General features: G+C 57.1%; 8 protein-coding genes and 1 non-coding gene across 9 annotated transcripts, besides 1 other annotated feature; 4 read left to right on the top strand and 5 right to left on the bottom strand.

The window, feature by feature from the left end:
- Positions 1-120: 120 nt before the first annotated feature.
- CYME_CMS012C (hypothetical protein) lies at positions 121-1,440 on the top strand (the record flags this gene model as incomplete). The annotated part of the gene is made up of 1 exon (XM_005538644.1): positions 121-1,440. The coding sequence occupies one exon, from the start codon at positions 121-123 to the stop codon at positions 1,438-1,440; it is 1,320 nt and encodes a 439-aa protein (XP_005538701.1).
- Positions 1,441-2,459: 1,019 nt separating this feature from the next.
- On the bottom strand, positions 2,460-4,682 carry CYME_CMS011C (hypothetical protein; the record flags this gene model as incomplete). The annotated part of the gene is made up of 1 exon (XM_005538643.1): positions 2,460-4,682. One exon carries the CDS (start codon positions 4,680-4,682, stop codon positions 2,460-2,462), a length of 2,223 nt encoding a protein of 740 aa, XP_005538700.1.
- Positions 4,683-5,185: 503 nt separating this feature from the next.
- CYME_CMS010C (hypothetical protein) lies at positions 5,186-7,111 on the top strand (the record flags this gene model as incomplete). The annotated part of the gene is made up of 1 exon (XM_005538642.1): positions 5,186-7,111. The coding sequence occupies one exon, from the start codon at positions 5,186-5,188 to the stop codon at positions 7,109-7,111; it is 1,926 nt and encodes a 641-aa protein (XP_005538699.1).
- A 2,696-nt stretch (positions 7,112-9,807) lies between these two features.
- Positions 9,808-11,070, bottom strand: CYME_CMS009C (hypothetical protein; the record flags this gene model as incomplete). Its single annotated transcript, XM_005538641.1, has 1 exon — positions 9,808-11,070. One exon carries the CDS (start codon positions 11,068-11,070, stop codon positions 9,808-9,810), a length of 1,263 nt encoding a protein of 420 aa, XP_005538698.1.
- A 323-nt stretch (positions 11,071-11,393) lies between these two features.
- Positions 11,394-12,686, top strand: CYME_CMS008C (similar to 1-acyl-sn-glycerol-3-phosphate acyltransferase; the record flags this gene model as incomplete). Its single annotated transcript, XM_005538640.1, has 1 exon — positions 11,394-12,686. The coding sequence occupies one exon, from the start codon at positions 11,394-11,396 to the stop codon at positions 12,684-12,686; it is 1,293 nt and encodes a 430-aa protein (XP_005538697.1).
- A 1,500-nt stretch (positions 12,687-14,186) lies between these two features.
- Positions 14,187-15,041, bottom strand: CYME_CMS007C (similar to 4-methyl-5(beta-hydroxyethyl)-thiazol monophosphate biosynthesis protein; the record flags this gene model as incomplete). The annotated part of the gene is made up of 1 exon (XM_005538639.1): positions 14,187-15,041. One exon carries the CDS (start codon positions 15,039-15,041, stop codon positions 14,187-14,189), a length of 855 nt encoding a protein of 284 aa, XP_005538696.1.
- Positions 15,042-15,713: 672 nt separating this feature from the next.
- Positions 15,714-17,760, bottom strand: CYME_CMS006T. Its single transcript, XR_002461646.1, has one exon. It is a non-coding gene; the product is annotated as a hypothetical transcript (transcript).
- A 119-nt stretch (positions 17,761-17,879) lies between these two features.
- CYME_CMS005C (similar to human p47 protein) lies at positions 17,880-18,842 on the top strand (the record flags this gene model as incomplete). Its single annotated transcript, XM_005538638.1, has 1 exon — positions 17,880-18,842. One exon carries the CDS (start codon positions 17,880-17,882, stop codon positions 18,840-18,842), a length of 963 nt encoding a protein of 320 aa, XP_005538695.1.
- Positions 18,843-20,085: 1,243 nt separating this feature from the next.
- Positions 20,086-21,597, bottom strand: CYME_CMS004C (plastid division protein FtsZ2-1; the record flags this gene model as incomplete). Its single annotated transcript, XM_005538637.1, has 1 exon — positions 20,086-21,597. One exon carries the CDS (start codon positions 21,595-21,597, stop codon positions 20,086-20,088), a length of 1,512 nt encoding a protein of 503 aa, XP_005538694.1.
- Positions 21,598-21,697: 100 nt separating this feature from the next.
- Positions 21,698-22,018: part of a sequence feature (repetitive element) that runs on past the window's edge.

Raw genomic sequence — 22,018 nt, 5'->3', positions numbered from 1 at the left:
TGGCTCCGCTGCTCGTGGTTATGAGTGCGTTTCCGTCTGCCGTTTCCAGAACGACAGAGTCTGCGGCCTACGCTGCCTTTTTGGCGTCTTTCGTAGTTGCCACTACCTAGGGACTCGGGCATGGAGTGGGCAACCACGCCCTTGCTAAAGGTGCAGCGAGCCGCTGAGCTGTCGCCGGCTGTGTTGGGACCTCGTCTTCGCAGCGCTCACGCACTGTGCACTTTTTATCATGCCGAGTTCCAAGCAGTATTCGTGGTAACAGAGACGTCAATCGAAGCGTTCCGCTGGAATCCAGAGCTTGGATGGCAGGATAAGCTCGTCGACCGCCGGCTATGCGTCGTTTTCGAGTGCCCCGAGCGACTCCGTGCGGAGCGCAAGCAAAGCGGCGTCGTTCAGCTCGGAGGGCTAGCGGGCGCTCGCGTGTTGCGGGCTACCGCAGCAACCTATCTCGCCTCCAGCAACGAGGTTCTTGTAGCCCACGAGGACCTCTCCTTGCGCTGCTACGCATGCGAGAGCGGTGAGCTCGGCTTTGAAACCCGTTCCACGATTCTCGTCCTCGACGACCAAACCACCGTGCCGTCGCCGGCCGAACGTGAGTACGTCACAAAGCTACACCCATTGCCCAGTGGTGCCGTCATCGCTGGGCACGTCTCCGGGCGGGTGACCTACCTGGACGCAGCGTGGCACGCAGGTCCGCTCTCGCTGGTCGCACCAGAGCGGATACGGCAATGGCTGGGCGCTGCTGCGCCTGTCGCTGGTGTCTCGGCGCTAGCTGTGCAGGCACCGATACCGGCGCTGGTTACGACGGCGAACGCGGCTGCATCACCCGAGCAAGCCCGACGGAACGGTACCGCCACGGAACCAGTTCGCGAGAGCGATTCGCCTCTGGTGGTGGCCGTCGGATACACAGCCGGCTTCCTCCTGCTCATCCGCGGAAAGCTGATGCATCCAGAAATCGACTTTCTCGGTTGGATGCATTGTCAGGAGATCGTGGATGTGCTGTTCTGGCAGCGTTGGCGATGCGTATGCACTGCGTCGCGTCCTGGCGAGGTTGCACTCACGAGCCTGGACACCGGCCGAACGCTCCATCGACAATCGCTTCCCTTTTGCTGTGCATTCGCGAGAGCGCAGAACGACGATCGCCTGTTGGTGGGCGGCGACGCACCCGTGCCCGTATGGATCTCCATCGAGAGCGGGGCATCATCCACAGACATAGGTCAGCCAGGGTCGGCACATCAGGCAGGGGGTGTTGCGGACGGCTCCGAAACGACACCAAGTAGAAGGCTGGCCACGGGGCTCTCACGTCTGAGTCAGCGACTTGCCGCCTCCATGATCACGATGACAACGGGATGCTGGGCGACAAGCGCGAGCGACTTTATTTTCGTCACTCGCTCCGGCCAGTTGGCGTGGCTCAGCACACGAACCGTATCTCCCAGCTAGAAGGAGCCGGGGGCATGAACCGTCGGAGAGGCGCCCCAAAGGCGTTCGCTGCACGACTGTGACGTTGTACGAGGCCGACACGCATGAGAGTCTGCTGCAAAGGTGTATAAGACTGTATAAAGAGGACAAATACGCGATTCAGATCGCTGCCGCGGACACGTGTACCTCCTGAGACGTCATGCATGCGCACCGTAGCGCAACCCTGGTGCAGGGCGCTACCATTGGGTATCACGTAAACAGCGCACGATGCCAACATAACGTTCTTTGCAAAGCGCGTCTGTGCGGTCGTTTGCTGTCGAAAGAGCCTTGCAGAAACTCTCTGCGTGGCAAGGATGTCGTCGCTGTTTCCAGTGCGTGCCGATGAGGCATCTCGAGGCCGATGCGCGTCGATCACTCGGATCGCGGCCCGCCATGGATCGCTCTCTACGGAACAAGCGATATCCGTTCCTCTGAGCATGTGCTCCGACGGAGCGAATGGCGCTTATGTTGTCGAAAAAGCGTCGGCCCAGACCATCGGCATGAATGGTTGGCGCTCCATGAACGCTCGGATCTGGTAGCATCTCAGCGTTTACGAGCCGAGCGTCCGTTGAATGCCCGTTATCTTCGCGATCTACGTTGCAGTCCTATCGGTGACGAGCACAAAAGCGTCGGCAGTGGATCCCGCTAATCACAATACGCGCCAAAGTGCTGTGTCTGGGTCATTGTGGCGCACTGCTGCGTTGCAGCGTTGCGGTCGCCGTCCCGCGAGCATGTCCACCTGGAAAGCACGCTTCACACGCTTCCAGGCAACACGAAGAAGCGATGGACGCGATCGTACGCTTCTTTCTGAGCGCTGATGCGATGGTACGATTGGAGTCGGGCTCGTCGTTATCACGAATCGATAGGTTTGCTCGCAATTTCAAGTGTATTGATCTGCTCCAGTTCCAAGCGAGGCAGCGAGCACATCCATCGACGCAGAAGAAGAACTTGAACTGCGCGTCCACTTGGCGCCTTGCGAAGCGAATCGCCCACAAGCCGTATCACGACCGAATCATGGATGAGCGCGCACGCCGTGGACGAGCTGTCGCGGATTTCATAATGTAGGTGTGGCGTCCACGAAACCGCCTTTCCATGCCGAAACGTTTCCGCCCGAGCGCTTCGTCCAGAGCCAAATCAGCAGCATACGAATCGGCACCGTGTACAACCAGAAGCGCATTCGCTGCAGAGGCATAATTCAGCCCCCAGATGCAGTCTCGGCAGGTATAGAGGCTGCGATATGCGCCACATGATGGCACGTCAATCTGTAGCACACAGGAGCGCGTCGCCGCCAGGAGCGAGCTCCCCGGCCCGCCGCGCAGAAGATAGTAGCATCCAACGGTTGGCTGTGGGAGTTGCACTTTTTTTTCACCATTTTCCGCCAGAATGTGATCTGAATCTATGGTCCATAGCGCACCACGAGGCGAATCTAGGAAGAGCGCGCATGCGGGTGCGCTTAGCAGCATCCTCTGTTGAGTCCTCAACTCTGGATGGTGATTCTCCGAGATCTCCAGTGTAAATCGCTCTACAACGCCGCTTCGATACGCGACGGCGAGCTCGTTCTCACCAGCACCCAATAAACAACAAGCGTCCGCTTGTTGCAGCCGCAGCGAACGTACTCGAGTTTTCCACTGCGACGTCGTATTGGTTTCCTGAACGAACAAAACGTGCAAATGAATCTTGTCGCTCGCGAGCACCACAAACGTGTCGGGGTGCACCGCAGCCCCCATCATCGCTCCCTTGAGTATTCCGGCTTTCTTTTCTGAGAGCGGGATGCGCTCAGCTCTATGTTTCCGTAGCGCGTACAGCGCTGCGCCTCCTGTGTGTACAAACAAGCAGAACGCCCCCTGTGGATGACCCAGTGTGAGGCTGGCGCTTCCGTTGTCTCCCGCTGCCAACAAAGCCTGAGTCGTGAATCGATAGCGATCGACACACAACTCGCAGCGCGTATTCGCCTTGCATTGGAGTAACACGCGCTCGACAGGCGAGTCCGCCACGAAACAGCTCCCCTCCGAACTAGGCCAACAGGAAACGCGGAGCTGACCAGGGGCCCGAAGTGCTCCGTGGCGCGTCACCTTTTCCGGCGACTCCAAATGTCGAGCCAAGTCCGAAATCAGACAGAGCAGCGCGTCGTCGGCACCAGTGGCGATGCCGAAAGCGTCACTGCATGCAGGTCGAACTGCACACGAGGTGCGTACGGCACGTCGATGCAGCCGCTGAGGGCGCCCGCTCACGAACCAGGGCGTCCGTGCCTCCAGTCGTTGGAGGAATCCGACGCTCCCATCTGCCGAGCCAAACAACACGAGATTCGCTCCGAGAATCCGCAAGTGTGTGATAGCTCCATGACAGTTTTCGAAGGATTCACAGACAGCTAACGCTTTTCCGCGTGTCCACGGGTCCAGAGACCAGAACAGAACGCGACCAGAGGCATCGCCGGTGGCGAGGAAACCGCCCGTCTCCGCACCATTCCAGGAGAGCGATTCAATGCTGAGCGCTTTACCGGCGCTTTTCAAAAGAGCGATGGTTTCACTCTTTCCCGACGGCAGTGACAGCAGCCGAACCTGACCGTCAGCGGTACCCACTGCAACTGCATCACCACTGCGGGACCAGTCGAGACATTGCAACGGTACGTTTGGTGCGATCAGCAGCGTCCGTTCGAGATACCATGCCGCCTGCATGACACCGCGTGCGGCATGATATGCATCTCCGACGGCTGCAGGGCCCCGAAATAGGCGTAGTTTGCCGTCCTTGGACGCACAGGCGATGACCGCCTCTTCTTCGAGCCGTTCACCGAGCGGGCGAAACGCTAAACTTGCGACTGCTGTGCCGCGGGTTGTCCACACAGACTCCAAGAGCACAGCCTGCAGAGCGTCATAAAAGTGAACTTGCCCCTGAGCGTCACCTAGTGCAAGCAGCAGTCCTCCAGGAACTGCGAGGAAAGCAGCAGCCGTTATCGTTCGGTTGCCCCGAACTGCAGCGTGCGCAGCGAGTACGCTCTCTGCGTGGTAGCGATATCGTGGCGAGCGCCACTCGATCAAGCCGTTCTCTCGAACGACAACAAGGTCAGCACCAGATGAAGTGGTTACGCCAATGATGCCCTCACCAGGTGCAAGTGGGATCTCGTGCTCGACGACCTGCACTTGGTCGCTACTGTACGCGCTATCACGTCCACCCGCGTTCCCACGCCTCCGCTTCCGTCCAGCAGCAGTTTGAGACAAACGAACCATAGCCAAAGTACTGCTAGTACCTGTATCGAGTGTGACCGGTGAGGGTGCAGTTAACGTCCTGGAAGAATTCAGCCCAAGTCTAGGTGCTAGCAGGGAGGTACCTCGCCGCTAGATGTGCGCCTCGGCAAGCCTGCAGCAGACGACGTGTTCTCCACCGAGCGAACCCCAGGCCTCAGCTGCTGCTGCTGCTGTTGTTGTTGTTGTACAATGTCTCAGCAACTTACGCTCAAGACCTACGATGTTCGCTCTGATCCCACTGCGACAACCTTCCGTGTGATAAAGGACACACAAACACACGACAGCCCACACAACGCTCGCTAAGAAAGAACGTTTACCCAGCACACTGACCCTACTCGGCGGTACCAGAGCTGCACAAGCGGCCACGGGCATGCGGCCGACGGCGGTTGACTTTCCAACGCAGCTTCAGGTGCTGCGCTGGACCGCGTTTCCTGGCTTGCAGTTGGAATCGATCGTGTTCAGTGGACACCAAGTTTACGGATCACATGTTCATTGGAATTTCCGCAGGTGTGCAAGCTCAACGCTGCAGCTTGAGTCGGGTGGAGCGCCAGGCACAGCTTCCGGTGCAGTCAGGGCGCTGTTGCTACAGGCGGCGAGGCGCTTCTCGAAAACGGGCTCTTCGGCGATGTACTTCTGGGTCGACGCTTTTCGGGTGCGCGCTCTCGAGCGGGCCTGAGCAGGAGCCGCCACTGACAGCGTCCATTCACGGTAAGCGGGCGGTGGGCAGTGCATCCGAGAGCGCGCCAGACGAGCTCACGGAGCTGCGGCGCCTTCACGAACTCTTCTGCAACATGGTGCGCCGAGACCTCGAGCAGCGCTACGGAAAGGAGGTAGCAGAACAGTGGGCATCGGTCCCTCCTGATGAAGAGATCAACCTCGATAACCCACGATTTCAGCGGTTTCTTCAGGAGCTCGTGGAAAACGAGGGCACGCTTTTCGCCAACGAGCCGCTCGCCTCTCCTGAGGACTTGGCGCTTGACCAGCAAGTCGCCGCGTTCCTCGCAGAGCATGCCGAGAAGCTAGGACTGGATGGTCCGCCGAAGAAGGCTGCAGATTTTTTGCCCCCACGAAGCACGCTAAGGCAGGCTCTGCAGCAGTATCGGCAGCAGCTGGGTCAGACACCGGGTCGGGACCCGACGTTCCGCCGTGCCGACTGGCCTCCGCAGGTGCTCTCTTTTGAAAAGCCGCGCCTTGCTCACGAAGCCTGGAATGGCTGGAGCTGTCGTTACGATGTCACCAGCGGTTCACTGATAGAGCGGAAGTTCTTGCATCATGTGCGGCCGTCATCGTTGCTTCCGGAGGAAGCGGATCTCGTTCCCTTGGAACTCGAATCCCCGGAGACTTCGAGCACCGAGCGGGATTCACGCTACGACTGGTGCATGCCGTTTGGCACGGTTGTATTCCCTGACGGCTCATATACTGGTGGCGTTCCTGCGGTTCATGTCGAGTCGGCTGTGGGTCGGCATTACGTGCCGCCCGCACATACACCGTTTGAGCTTAATTTTGGTTTTGTGATCCCGTCAGAACAGGCCGAGCGATGTGGTTGCTCGTCTGGCCTTCTTGATGTAGCTGTTGAGTACCGCGAACGTGCCGCTGTAGCGGTCCGAGTGCGCTGGCTTACGCCCGTCTCCCGAGCGACAGCATCGACCTCGCAAGGCTGGCGGCAAGCCAGTGATGCATTCTCAGCTCGGATGCTTGGCACATCGACGCCATCCACGACGAACGCCGCGGAACAAAAGGCGACAAGCGTTCTTGAACGCATCCAATTCCCATCAGAGGAGGAGTCGGCTTTTTGCATTTTTCCGCTTTATCCGCAGATGCCGTGTTGTTGGCACGCCTCACAAGTATCTCTAGAACCGATTGACTCCAGGCCAGTTGCACCGGAGACGCTCTCGCGGTTTGAAGTCGATTTAGATCGGAGCAGCTTTGAGGATCCCGATCTCACTGGATCAGACATACAGCTCTTACGCACGCCACGATCGATGAAGCTGAAAGGCCGCAAAGGCCGCCTCGGACGTACAATCGAAGCATTGCTCGCGCGTGAGGCAGCCCGAACTGCGCCTTGCACCCATCGACTTCGGCGCTCTATTGCACGATTTGAAACAGTTGATGGCCTCTACGTCGTGAACGGGGACAGCGTGTGTCTGGTTCCTAATGTCGAAGAGGGTTTTGTAGCGCGACGCCTGCTGCATCTGCCGGGTGGCCTCGTTTGTATGTTCCCCGAGCGCATTCCTCGCATGGGTTTCGTATGGGACTCCGAGCTCTGGTTCTGGGGACCGGCTGTGGAGAAGCAGCTCGAAGAGTCGCAGACAGATCGAGTGAGCCTGTCGAAAACGTCGTTTCGACGTATCCTTCGTTCATACTCTGCGCTAGGTGACTTTGTGGCAGGATGCGCGACCCTCGGTGCGTAGTTGGACGTCTTCCTTGCACGAATGAATCGTCGTTCATTCATGCATATCTTGCAGATTTGTGCGGATTTGGTGACAGACTGGTCAGCGTCACACGCCGACTCTATGACGCATGTTTTCACGGAGTTTCGCGACCAATCGCGATTTTTCCCTGTAATTAAACCCCATTGCCGCTTGCATCAAGCGTGCACGGATTGCAATGTCAATGCAATGCTTCATGAATGAACGCTTTTCGTTCTGAACTACAATTCTGCGTGGTGTTCACAAGCAGTATCCGTAAAGGCCAGCGCCAAATGGCTACGCGGCTTGCACAGCAACAGCGCTCTGTCCTGAACAGCCCATGAAACTGCGCGGTATACAGCATGCGATGCTTTTTGGTGTGTGATAGGTACCGCCCGTTTCGTTTCTTCGTCAGCGAATTGCTCAAAAATCGTCTAATCTCCAGACTGAATCCATTCCTTATGCTCCGCTGAAACCCAGAACTAGGCTAAATATTTCTTATTCGAAGAGAGCAAAATTCTGGGGTATCGCGAAAATCCGCTAAAATAGCAGAGCATCTGCAGTAGAGTCTCATGATCATGGAACGCTGAGGTGCTCATGCTCTGTTCCCTCCTTGAGATATTTTCAGAATCTTCTCATAGACGCACAGACTTGGCATTCGAAGTACAGTGATCAGGACTTGCGGATGCATACATACATATAGGATTGTTCGACGAAAATCCGGGGTGGCTGGTTCGAAGTTCTGCCGCTGCCGTTCGTTACGTGACCGGAATAAACATGATTCGCGACTTGCCTTAACATGTATTCGTAACATGAACAATATTTTCATCCACTGCGTATATAAAATTCTTTACAATGCTCCTCTCGCTACGGTTAGCATGCTCGAAAAACGCGTTCTTCAACTTTTGGATCTTTCCGTTCCAGGGCATTGCGTGTGCGCAGCAGCTCGCGCGGAAGGACTGGCGGGGAACGTATATTCGACTTCGTTGCTTGACGAATGGATTACAAGCTCAAGCCGCAGGCTGACTGAACTTGTCACGTAAACTGATAATCGAACGCGTTCGAAAGGTGATTCGCTCTCTCCTTTGAGGATATCAACGAAGCGGCATTTGCAGGCGGCAACGTGCAATTCATGGGATATGGCCCCAAAGGCGCCAGTCGCTTTTCATTGCATGGAAAAGAGTCTTGTACTCGGACTTTAGTCATTGCAGCGATCGCGTCCTCTAGAGAATGCGTAGCCTCGTTGCACAAAGGCAGCAGAGACGCATCGAGCCCGCTCGGCTTGTTCTCTAGCGCGCGTTTCCCTTCCGATACCCGTATCATCAATGATAAGCGTTCGTTTCACGAATTCTCTGTAGCGTGTATTCGCGTGTGACTGTGCGAGCAGCGTCCAGCTTTGTCGACAAGAGCATCACCCAGACCAACCCGTGATTTAAGAGAGCCGCACCAGGTGCCGAAACAGTGGATGGCATCAAGGCGAGCCCTCTCTACCCATCAAGTCCATGCACGGATCGATGAAGCATGTGTCACCGCGCTACAGTGCAGCCCAGTGAAGAGAAGGCGTCGTGGAGTGGTGAGAGCTCCCGACCCCAGTCACGCATCACGGCTGCAAAGAATGCACCGAGGATGTATCCAAACCAGATGAAAATGGCAAGCGATGCGTACATCGCGTCGACTACCTATATGCGAAATGCATCGAGCGTCGCTAGATGCCACAAAATTGAGATTCAAAAGCAGTCATCAAGCTCCTTTGGCTGCTGGCACTGGAGCTGGGGGGCCAGCAGAGGCTGGCTCTTTTAGAGCCCGGGATCAGAGAGAGCAATAGGAGGCAGTCGCTGAAAAAGCCCGCAAAGCTTAGTGTCTAAGGCCAGGGCGAATCCACCCCAACTTTAGTATATGGCCCGAGTTGGATACGACGATCCCTTCCATCTTGTTCCGAAATGAATGTACGACGCCCAACCAGGGACTCTACACCGATCCATGCGCACCGCTGCGATCGCACCTGTATGACATTGGCCAGATCGTGGTGTTTTTGACGACACATGCTCTGGGAATTCCACGAGTAGCGACACATCTCTTGGGTACGGTAAGCTTGTGTCGCATGGCTGTTCGGGAATGTCTGTCCGGGCGTACAGCGACAGCGCCGGTTTTTAGACAAAGATGCTGCAAACTACGAACATCCCACGATTGCGAGCCGTGTATTGACGTTTGCGGCAGCGGCAACGCTCAGGCAGTACATGGACGCGGAGCTGCACTGCTCTACAGGTGCGCAGACCTACGCCAATAACCAGCGTTTAGCAGCGGCGCGACTCGTTCATTGGCGCTCTTGACGGCGCTGTGCAGCCCTCGGGAGAAACGCACATTCCCTGCAGAGGGTTTTCGGGAATTCCTCTGAGCGTGTCAAGCCCGTCGTAGCCCAAAACCCGAATACGAAGCCAACATCCCGTGCAGGTGATGCTTTCACAGTGCTCTGTATGGTGCTCATCAGCAGCGGAGGATGCCGGCGTCCTGCCACCCTGCCTCGTGTTGGCCTCGGCGGTGCGATTTCCCGGAAAGCATGATGCAGCAGCGTCACCTGCACCGATTCGGTTGGTCGTCTTCGCTCGGAATCGCCAGTCTAGTCGGGGAACCCCTCGTGCGGTCTCGCTAAGCAGGCATACCCAAGATCCTCTTCCTCCGTGCTGCGATCGCGGAATCGATTACTGTTCCCGACGCTCGTGCGGATCGGGTTGCGAACTCGAAGAGAGGGGAACGTTCTCGAGCAACTCGCCCAGTGCTAGTCCGCCGAGCGCCATAGTTTTCGCGAACCAGAACCACGGCGACTGATTGCGTCGACGAGCTTCTATGTAGGCCTGCACAGCCATCACCAGGTTCACCGTCGCTACAATTAGGAGGCCCTTCCGCAGCTTATCACGCACGTCTTCGCTGAGATTTGTCAACGGGTTACCAGCATCATATCCAAAAGTGCAGATCAACACGGTAACCAAGCCAACCAGATGTGAGTTCTGGAGGTAAGGTCCCAGCAGCGTTCCCAAAAAGCGCTTTGATGGACGGCCCTTTCCGAGAACAGCGGCGACCCGATCGTAACCAGTTTCCGGGTTTTGCTCGACATCCCTGATGAGATAGCGCTGCAGGTCCGCTGCCGCTTTCGCTTTGCCCGGTTTCGTATTCCCTGTCGCAGATTCGTCGTTTCCGAGGACTCGATCTTTTGGTCGCTTGTCTTTTCGAAACGCTTCGACAAGCTCTAAAACAGAAGCCGCGTCTGGATCCCCTTCACCTGCGCCGGATGTGGTATCAACTTCCACGTTTGCGGGATCCCGTGCCTCTGCAGCTGAGTTCGATGCAGTCGTCTCTTTCGAAACTGTACCCTTCTTTGTCCCCGGGCGCGATAGTTTCGCAGAAGAATTCCGCTTTGATGTTTGTTTGCCCACCTTAGAGGGCTTTTGGTCTTGTGTCGCCGTTTCCGAGACTGGCCTCTCGGAAGCGTCCGCCGTGGCTGGAGACGGAGCTGCCGGGGCAGCACCCCCGGGCGCATCCTCAGACGAAGAAGCGCTCTGAGACCGTTGCTGCAGTGACCCCGCACTTCTCAGCAAGTAAGGAGCAATCGGACCCGAGAAGGGCATCGTCCTCGGCGAGCTATCTGTGCTATCTGCTCTCGCTGCCTTGTGGTCCGTTTCTCGTGTTACGTTCGAGTTTGCGTTCTGGACTGCGTTGCCGTCTGCGGGCTTCCCCACGGCCGGCCGTTTGCTCCCTTTCTTGCCTTTGGACCGAGGTTTGGCCAACATTTTGACTCCTGCACGATGCAAACTTGTACTGCAGCCGCGAGTGGCGTAGCACGCACGCTGTCTGGGCCGTCTTTCCAGAAACACACCACTAGTGCTCACAAAGCCTGTCCGTGTGTGGAGCACGCCCCACAAAGCGCCTCGCGGCTCTTGCGAAACGGTTAAGTCAAACCTGCGCATCCTCAGTTCGTAGGCGCTCTCTGCAGCGACCGCAGAGGTGTCCCCAACAGCTGCCGGCAACGTCTCGCAGGTTTCTGACCCAGTTCGATCGATAGGAACCCCAATAGGCACCCGCGAGCGCGTACCAGTTGACCCGGCTCCCGGTGAGCGCTCGCGCGAGTGTCGCCAACGGTGACGTGGCATTTCCTTCGCTACAGCTGCGCTTTCTTGTCTACGCAACGCTGGTAAGCTGTTGACCGCCGTTTCTGGTACACGTTCAAAAACTGTGAGTACCTAAGGGGCAATTTGTTATCAATGAGGGGTTGTTTTCCGTTCTTGGTTTGATGGAAACAGCACCTCTACTGGAGCAAAGGTATCAAGCGCAGACAGGTATGCACCAACTCGCCCGCACTGCTCACCGTGGACGTTACACGCGTATCCAACCGCAAACAGAAGCAATTTGTGCTGAAACCAGAGCCACGGACCACAGGTCAACTGATGCTATGGAAAACGCAGGCGCTCTGTCTGATGAAACGCTACCAAGGCGTAGTGCTGCCGGTGCAGCGCTCAACGGTACTACCAAAGGCGTCGACGGCTGCGGCTTCGGCGGTGGCGATAGCGACAGCTGTAGGAAACTGGTGCGGAACCCGTTTGTTCGTCGTGATCGTACTTTTCGTGTTGGTACGCTCGTTCGCCTAGTCTTTGGGCTCATAGTACTTTTGCCTATTCGATTGTTGCTGAGCGTCGGCTGTCTCGTTTTCGCTTGGATTCTGGTTTTCTTGGTGACGCTCGGCGTCTCGCGTGCGAGTTTGGCGGCGCACCCGTTGCCACGATGGCGGCGAAGGATCGTCTTTGGAGTCTTGCGCTTCTTCTCGCGTTTCCTACTCCTAGTTTACGGTTTCTGGCGCGTTCGGGAGTTTGGTGACCTGGGCTCGCGCCAGAATCTCTCAAGTGGTACACTGATCGTCAGCAACCACGTGAGTTTCTTCGATATTCTGTACTTTATCTATGCCTTTGCCCCAGCTTTTGTCGCAAAGAAAGAAGTGCTGCGGCTTCCATTCGTAGGCACCATTGCTGCCGCGATGCAGAGCATTTTTGTGGACCGCGAGCGATCACGAACCGGCGGCACAGCGGAGCTCATTCGGATGCGTCTGACTTCGGCGGACGCCAACGCCTATCCGCCGCTGGTACTCTTCCCCGAGGGAACGACCTCCAATGGTGATGCACTTTTGCGATTCCACTCCGGCGCTTTTCTGAGTGGAGTCCCGGTGCGCCCGCTTGCCCTGCGGTACGGCTTCTGGGATTTTGATCCGGCGTTTGTTGGTTTGACGCCGTGGCGCCTGGCCTGCATACTCGCCCAGCCGTGGATGTCGTTGACTGTGCACCATCTACCCTTGTATGAACCATCACCGACTGAGATGGAACGTCCTCGTCTTTACGCGGAGAACATCCGTGCACTTATCGCTCGAGCCCTGCAAGTGGAGTGTGTGGATATGGGTTACCGCGATCGGGTACAGCGGAACTTGTCGCGCATCGGACTACACATGGTCGAGGTGATTCCTGTGGAGCGTGCCACGGAGCGCCGCGACCCCGAAGTTGCTGCAGAAGACGATGCGCTGCGATCGGCTCTGGTGTAGTGCACCTTCCGTGTGTTTAGCGCTGCGGCAGATCACATACAGCACCCTACTGATACGAACTTGCGTGTATTCATCAGTGCACGAGGCTGTCCAGAAGCTCATATCGATGATAAATCAGCACTACGTAACAGCGTGCGAGCAGTGTGTGAACCAAGATATATCCCAGGCTCGGGAATCACTGCCGGGTTGCAGACGTCGCACAATTCGTGGTAACGCTCGCCGCCTTGCTGGCACCCGCGCTAGGCGGGCAGGATCATATTCCGAAAGGTCCTCCAGTGAAGCGCACGACATTCGTGATCCTGATAATGCCGCCTAAGCGGACCCCGGTCTCGGAGCCGCTTCGGGATACGCGGCTCGAGCCTCCATCAGTGAACCTGATTTGTTACGATGCCCCGCTTCAGACGCCCTCTGTTGCGTAGCGAAAGGCAATGATGCAGCGCGGCACACCGCCCTGTATTGGCAGGCAGGGTGTTCATCAGGGGATGCGCCGCTGAGCGATCACCTCAACGGACAATTGATTCCGAGCGTAGCGTTCACTACCTCCTTTACCCAATCTTGTGCACCTGTTTACTCGTTTGCGATGAAGATGCTGTGACCCGACGCGTGCTTCAGTGCGTCAGTTTGCTTCCTGGGCGATCGCTGCGAGTTGCTGCAGCGACTTTCGGTGAGCACGCTGGTGCAAGACGACGACCAGCGTGCCTCCTTGTGGCGCATATCGCTACACCGAGCGCCGGCACGAGCGACACCCCTGGGACCCCTGATTCTTCACCATCGCCAGCAGCTGAAACGAGTGCTGCCTGTTGGCTGAGCAGGCGCGTGAACTGCATTTGGTGCAATACGAAGGCGGCGCTCGCACGCGTCTATCTCCATCGGTGTTTGTGCAACGCATCCGAAGGACAAAGCCCCGTAGCACGACCCCTGGGGCATCAATTCTGCAAATCATGATTTCTTCCGCCAGTGGCCGCCATACTTGTGCACACGTTTTAGGCGTACCAGGTGGTATGTGCAGTATCAGGATTGTCCGACCCGTCGCGTCTGTGCATTGCCGTCGCTGGTGTTGCGCATCGACTCGCGTAGAGGTATGCAGCGCTGATGGTAGGTTCATCTTTCGGATATCGCTCTGGAAGCAATCGTGGTGTTTACGTGCTCTCTCAGCGATATTCTTGAAAAGATTTACTCGCTTCGAAACCCGTGTTTTAATGTGGGCACGCTTTCTCAAGTGAAATGCTCTGTCCTGGAATCCCGACCTGCCCGGTGGCCGTTTCGCCATTCTATTGTCATCCTGATTCGTTCGCGCTTAAAAGGCACCCTCTATACAATGCCTCTCACCTGATCATACCAACTCGAGTCACGTTGCACACATTTCCCTGGGCGCTGTCTCTGGGTGCGCGGGCGCAACGCGAACGTGCCGTTGCCGTCTCGCTTCCGCAGCGTTCTTTAACAAAGCAACGCGCTCTACGCAGCGATGGCGCTATGCAGTGCATTAAAAGGTGGCGTCGCTCAGCGTTTGGAAACGGCTGGCAGCGTTACGAGCATCGCCTTGGCGACTTTCTCAGCTTGCTCATGACCAAAAAGCGCTTCCACCAAGGCCAGAGAGAACGCCATAGCTGTCCCTGGACCCTGAGAGGTAATAAACTGGCCGTCACGGACGACAGGATCATCGATGTGGGCGTGGGATGTGAGTTTCGCCCGAAAATTCGGCGCTGGATAACAGGTCGCTTTGACATCGTTGAGAAGGTGGTGGCTGGCCAGCGCCACCGCAGGTGCAGCGCAAATAGCCCCGATGAGTTTGCCCGTTTCCAAGTGCCTCTTCACCAGGTCCATGAGTGGTTGCGAGTCGCGTAAGTGCTCTGCGCCAGGCATGCCCCCCGGCAGCACCACTGCGTCGAACTGCTTTGAGCGCAACGACGCATCAGATATGAGGAGGTCAGCGACTAGTTTGACGCCTCGTGAAGCGGTCACCTGTAGCTCCTTTTCCACGGATGCAAGGGTCACGTGAGCCCCCGCGCGCACCAGTGTGTCAACCGCAGTGACCGTCTCGATTTCCTCGCTCCCGTTCGCAACAGCAACGAGCGCTGTCTTCGTGGTCATAGCGCTCACAGTGGCTAGAAGCCGGAGTGCGTGGGCAGTACGCGGTGCTGCACTCGACGACGCTGGGTTTGCACGCCCGAGAAGCTGACTCCTCAGAGCGCAACCTGTGGAGACGTTCGCTCGCCACGATAAGTGTTCAGCTTGCCGCGCTGAAGCAATAGAGCAACAACTCAACCCGGTCGTAGAGCCTCCCTTCACGGAAAGCGAACGCAAGCTTCGCAGAGGACTCGCTTGGAAAGCCGCTATATGCGTCGCGACTCGCATCCGCTCGACAAGCACGAATACTGGACGCAGGCTAGACTCGAGCTGGAGGAAACGCAGCGCAGCGTTGCGCTCCTCGCCAGCGTCGCTCTCGCGTACGTTCATTGCATGTGTTTTTGTTCGACAGATTGTTTACAATGAGCAAGGATCCCACAATTCGGAATGGATAATGGCTTTCAGGAAAGTGTCCATCATGATGCAGCCTGCATGCGAGTTCCACCAATCACAGTTCCTCTCGGGTGTACTGGTCGTTGGATACGTTCTATCTTGCGCCGAGTGCCTTTCGAGAGCACTCGTCGTAGCGCTTATACCGCTGGTGCGGTTGCGGCACGGAGACGGAACCGCTTCGCCATACTGCTGATGGGGACGGCTCGAGGTGTGGTGCATCTGATACGGGGTCGGAGTGCGTAATCATTCTGGGAGCCAGCAAGCTGCGCAGACAAGCCTGTTGCCTGCGGCAGCGCGAAGCGATATGCTAGGGGTCTACTGCGATCCGGGCGACGCCCATATGCAGCTTTACTGCGTCTAGTCCCAGAATAAACTGTATTGCGGGTGAGCTGCTCAGGTGTTAGGAAAGCACCTGCCACTGGTTGGAGCAAATGCACTTGCCTAGCAGACTCGTCAAGCTTTGGGAAAATTCCACGCATAAGGTAAGCTTTCGACAATATAGAAGCCTCTTGCCCTTTTTAACGTTTACCCTAGAGGGGAAAAGAAACCGTCATCTCGGTGCTATTTAATGGCTAGTCTCTGTTCTTTTTCAATAGCATGATCATTGCACCGCGCATCGCAGCGACCTCGTGATTCGCGAGCACGCCACCCCTACTGGATGCAGTGCGCGGGCTCGGGAGGCATTTTCCGAGCTGCGAAGCGCCTCCCAGGTCCAGCGCGGATGGTAATGATAATGGTTATGGTGATGCTGGAGGAACGAAGGTTTGTATCATGATTCTACGAATGAGCGAGTGCCACCAGTGACCTGGAAAGCGAGATCAGCGGCCTACGAGATGCCACTGCGTACTGCCCGTTCCAACAAGATAGAGCTGCTTCCCGTACGGAGGCTTGTTTAGAGGATGGGGTCTGGGGCGAACTGTGCGCTCCTGAGCGCGTCGGCGGATGCACACCGCGTATCCGAATACGGAGCTCCGAACAAGAACTCGGGCATAGGGTAGGGCATGCGTCATGCTGCAGCAGAACCTTTTATCCCAGCCGCATTCCTTCGTGTCTATGATGTACTCTTTTCCGGCCGGATACGTGGTAAACTTGTACTCCTTGGATGCGGACCGAGACCTGGCAGCCAGCGGAGCCGCCCAAAGTTGCATCTCACTGGGAGCAGTCGTCTTCAGTCGTTAATGCGCTTCCCACGTGGGAGTCGTCCTCGTTAATGGAACTTGTCGTTGACCTGCTCTCCAATGCACAGGCCACGTGAACGATCGGTTGCAGGTCAGCGGGCTCGTTCAACAGACCAGCGCGATGGGTTCAGCGCTCTATTCGCATACAGCATCGCATCCGGGGACAGTTTTCGAAAATGCTTGCCAAAGATGATGATCCCCGTTCTGAAGCCGCTAGACCCGCGCGCAGGCCAACGACCAGCGTCTTGCGCCTCGGGTGCTTCTGCGACACTTGGCGCGCTGTGGACAATTTCAGAGATACCTGCAGGGCTTCTTCGAAATATCAGCAAATTTGGTGATGCCACCTAGGGCTGAAGATTCTTTTTGACCCGATAAGGGCATGGCACAGCAGGTCCCAAATGAAAACAGCGACGAGACCCGTCCCTGTCTTCGGTTGAAGGCATCGACTTGCGCTGGGGTGTCGGTGGAGTGCGAGAACGCACCACGCGCAGCACACTTGCCATGCTGACTGGAGTTTCGGATACCCGGAACTAGGACGCAGCACAAACCCATGGGGGCCATTGAAGATTAGATGAGGTAGTTTTCTCTAGTGTGTGCATCCTGTAAGGCTCAATATATCTACTTAGGCGGCGAGGTGTGATGCATCGCACCGTGCAGCAGCTGGGACGCTGTCGCTGCCACCGGTGCATCCCAGTCCGTGAATGAACCACAACCCCTGTATCCAGGTGGTTGAGTAGGGCACTGGCGGTCACGCGGACTAGACACTCCGTGCAGCGCGTACAAAACACTTTGTTGCGTATGCGCGCACGTTTCCACGGCAGCGACAGCCTCTATCCCAAACACGCGTTTGGTGCGCTGATAGACTTGATTACCGGAAACCCCTAGAGAATAGTCTATTTCGGAATCCGAGCATGTTCTCAGGTACTGTAGAGGTTTCTGAGCTTTTCCACGGACTAGGGCTAACATTTAGACGAGCGATCAGAACCAACTGAAGCTGCGTCCCGGAGCCCATACAGCGCTGGCTGAAGTAGAGGTAATCGACACTACTCCATGGGTTCGCGAATGGCGGCATACCGTTCACCTCTACCGTGTAAGACGGATACGTTCAACCAGAATTTCTCGGCTGCTTGATGCATGTCGGCAGTTATGAAAGCGACTACCGCGCCTTTGTGGAGGTTGCGATGCTCCCCTGATCATGGACCAGCCCTCCCTACGGAAGCAGCGGTTTGGTCGATCCAGTGACCCTGCTCAGGTCGAGTCTGTCTGGGAGCACTCGCTTCGCATACCGGCTGCAGCATGACTGAACTTGCTGCGAATGAGCGCGCCGCTTCGCTGAACGGCTGGACCGCGTCGCCAGCAGCGCTGAATAGCATCACACAGCAGCGCTAGCCGGACATTTGTCGAAGATACGCTTTTTACTGTCTGGTAACGCAGGCGCAGTTGGCGAGCAGTTCTGCCAGGAGCGTCGAGACAGTTAGCAGTGTTATTTGAGAACATGCCGTTTAAAACCTTAGCTGACCTACAGAAAGACGAAGACGTTGAAGAGGACGGCTCCGACAACGAGTACTATGCCGGAGGCGAATCCAGTGGTCAGACGATCCGAGGTAACCCAGCACAAGACCCGCGGCGTAACTCGGCTGCGCGTCAGTCTGGTAGTTCACGACACCGTCTAGTTTCCGCTATTCTGGATCGGGCCCGTCAGCAGCTCGGGCAACCGCAGGTTGCGGACGCTGGGAGTGCAGCTCGTCCAAGTGGAGCGTTCCACGGCACGGGATACAGACTCGGCGACACGGAGTCACCGGGGAGCGATGCGTACGAGCCGGCAGGCGCTCCGACACCCGCTCGGACGCGCATCGTTACAAAGACAATTACGTTCTATCGAAACGGTTTTATTGTGGATGACGGAGAGCTTCGAAGGTTGGACGACCCCGCGCAAGCAGCGTTTCTTGCTGATATCCACGCAGGGGTTGTACCACGCGAACTCGAAGAGCCCGACCTAAGCGAGCTTAGTGTCAATCTTGTCGACCGCTCTTTCGAAGACTACACTGCACCCTCGGATAAGGCAGCTGCGAGCCGTCGGCGGCCGTTTGAGGGTGGAGGATATCGCCTTGGTGAGGCAGCTGAGGAGCCTCCCAAGGAACCCGCTGCGACGTCGCAGCGAACGGCGAACACGTGCACCAGCGATGTGGTCGAGCCCGATGACCTGGACCCTGACGCACCCACGACGCAAGTCCAGGTTCGTCTAGCTGATGGATCCCGTCTGGTCATGCGTTTGAATACCACGCACCGCGTGCGCGACCTCAGAAGTCTCGTTTGTTCTCATCGCGCGGACTATGCCGGTACACCTTTCGTATTCCAAACGGTTTTACCACGACGAACGCTAGAGGAAGAATCACAGACACTCGCAGAGGCGAATCTTTTGAACTCGGTCGTTGTGCAACAGTTGCAGCAGCAGTGAATGCGACTACGTGACCCGGTGCCGAAGCGTCGCACTAGGCGGGTGCCGCTTCATCCCCGGGGCGCACGCTGGCGCACAAAGTGCGTTCGGTACCGTGACTGCCACCGCATTCGAAGATTGACTGATGAGCATCTCTCCATTCCACCGGGATACTTTCTGTGCGCTGGACAAGGCACGTTTCACGCCAGACGCCAGGATGTTGCTCGCCAGCCGGTTCTCTTGACGCGAGGTATCCCCGCTGCGTAGCACCGAGCATCATCAGTGCACCGCGTATGGACCGTGTGTCTGTGTGCTGACCTGCAGCGCACAGGTTCCGCGGGAACGCGACGCACCTACTGGTGTGATCGCGTTATGATGGCGCTCAAGGCTGGCAGCGGCTGCTCGCTTGAACGATCCGCATGCCCCGAGCGATCTCCCGTGAACCCGGTGCGGTGCGTTTGCCCTCAAACGTCACCTGTTTTGACAGATGCGCTCGACGACTCTGTAACAGACGCACGGAGATCCGAGCCTACATGGAAAAACTCTACGTAGCCCGTTTCCATGAGGGCGCAGTTCTGATTCACGATGCCCGACGATGCTCGCATGGACACGCGCTGGAGCGCCTCTGCGGCAGCAGTCGGGCACACCCTCAGATCGACGCTTGCACGCATGCACATGTTGTTCTGTTTTCGCGCGTGTGCGTGTGTGTACGTATCCGTGCGTATGCGTTTTGTGACGTCACATTGCGTGAATGCGATGTATTTGCCGGTGTGATCGTTCCACGCTGTGGATGCTGCGATGGGCGCTAGGCGCGTTGCGCGACGGAAACGCATCGGCGGTGCAAGGCCTGCGCCTCTTCTCGCGCACGCAGTATCCACGTGTCGACAGAGACGCGTCCGATAGCGCGGACTCGAGATTCACGTGCCAGGCAAAGCGCGCAGCAGATGTTGTCTGTTTTGTAAAAGGATGGATATCTGGTGGAGACTGACCCTCAAAACACGATTTTAGGACATTCCTGAATGCTAGAAACCTCTACCTCAGACCCAGCGCTCGCGCCTCGTCTTGTCGTCTCGTTTGAAGTGAGCTATGGGTAACCGGTGCGCGCTTTTGAAGTCGCTCATGGAAACATATACAGCAGCACTTCGGACGGAGGAGCGGCGGGGCACGAGCGCACCGAGCGAATGCAATTCGTTTCAGATCCGTCCAGCTGGCGGAGAGCACTTGGGCATGCGCTTCGCGGCACTGGGCGAGCACGGAGCCAAACTTACTTTTGGAATCGACGCAGAAAATCCGGAATGTTCCCTATGGTGCGCGACGGTCCCGGCTGTGGTGGCGGAGGTGTGACCTGACGATTGGGAGGCGGCACTTGAGGGCCCGGAGCTGGGCGCCGAGCGCCCGCATCACGCCCAAAGTGAGTGGCGGTATCCGCAGCAATGCCGCCGCGGCGGCTCGTTCCCCCAAGCTTTGGTGACGACGGTGCCGCACCAGCCTGGTAAAACTCATTTGCCGTAGCATTCAATGTAGATGAGGAGCCGCCACTGTTGGCGCTCTCGTTAGGCTGAGGGAAGCCTGTGGCAACCACCGTTATGGATATCTCGCTTTCCATTTGCTGATCAATAAGGGCACCGAAGATGATATTCGCGTTGGGGTCGACTGCTTCGTAGATTACCTCAGCGGCCTGGTTGATTTCGTGCAGGGTCATGTCTTCTCCACCGGTGACGTTGAAAACAATACCTTTGGCACGCTCGATAGGGAAATCCAGCAGCGGTGAGGAAATCGCTGCCACGGCGGCGTCATGGGCCCGGGACTTGCCACTGCCGGTGCCGATGCCCATTAAGGCCGATCCCGCATGTGCCATGACACTTCGGACGTCGGCAAAGTCTACGTTAATGAGACCAGGGCGGATGATAATATCGCTGATGCCCACAACACCCTGCCGCAGGATGTCATCTGCAACTCGAAATGCGTCCTGCAATGGTGTGTTCTCAGGGACTATCTGAAGCAGCTTGTCGTTGCTCACGACAATCAGCGTGTCCACGCTCTCGCGCAAGGCCTCGATAGCCTCCAGCGCCTGATTCATGCGTTTCCGGCCTTCAAACGCGAATGGCTTGGTGACAACGCCCACGGTTAGGCAGCCTTGCTCGCGGGCAGCCTCTGCAACTACTGGAGCGGCTCCGGAACCAGTGCCGCCGCCCATTCCGGCAGTCACAAACACCAGGTCGGCGCCACGGACGGCTTCTGCAATTTGGTCGCACGATTCCTCGGCGGCTTTGCGACCCACTTCGGGATTGCCGCCAGCTCCGAGACCACGGGTCAGCTTATTCCCGATGCTCAGCGTATGGTGTGCCGCCGAGCGCTTCAGCGCCTGCACGTCAGTGTTGATCGCCCAGAACTCCACACCCGAAATACCTGTATCTGCCATACGGTTCACTGCGTTGCCGCCACCACCACCGACGCCGATAACTTTAATCAGACACGGCGGGGCCGAACTGTCGCTGGATAACGGCAACGAAGACAGTTGGCGGTCGTTGCCTCGTCCCGGGTACGACGCTCCATTAGCTTGCACCCTCATGGCACTGCGCAGCCAGTCTACGTTGTGTCTCTTTCCGCGACTGCTGCAGTGTGGTTGGAGCGTTCCGGGACGCGACGCCGTGAAATAGCTCCGGCCAAGTGACCGGTGTCTCGACGCTGACCACACTGTTCCAGTAGCGGGTACAAACGCTGCATAGGCAGCCCGTGCTTCACCTCGAGCCGAAAGAGGCGTACGGTGGTTCATACTATGAGATCGAAACTTGCGTCGAGAATCCAGAAACTACTTCACACGCAGGTCTGCGAGAGCGCCAAAGAACAGAGGTGGAGCGCGAAATTCGCGCGCGATCAACGCCTTTCGAAAGTCGAACAACGTCGGCCATGTACAGTAGTGGCGGGAAAACCGCGCCTGAGACAAATCGTCACCAACTGACGCGCAGGCGCCTCCCCGCCTTTTTCGACCGGCCACCCACTACTGCTTCCAACTTTTTCTCATATAGTTCGACTTTTAGAGGCTATCCAACAAAGTTGCCTTTTGTCTTCTCTGGAGGTCTTTCCTCCAGCACCGCACATTTTCGGATATTGATAGCGGCATTAAAGTCTCGGTTCACGAATTCCATACGTTCCTTCCCACCACTGGTTGTACTTACTTACGCAAGGAGTCCGCG

Source organism: Cyanidioschyzon merolae, chromosome 19, assembly GCF_000091205.1.
Source record: "Cyanidioschyzon merolae strain 10D DNA, chromosome 19, complete genome".
In the NCBI taxonomy this organism is placed as follows: Eukaryota; Rhodophyta; class Bangiophyceae; order Cyanidiales; family Cyanidiaceae; genus Cyanidioschyzon; species Cyanidioschyzon merolae.
Note: the sequence above shows the minus strand (reverse complement) of the source record. Positions and strands in the feature narration are given on the sequence as shown.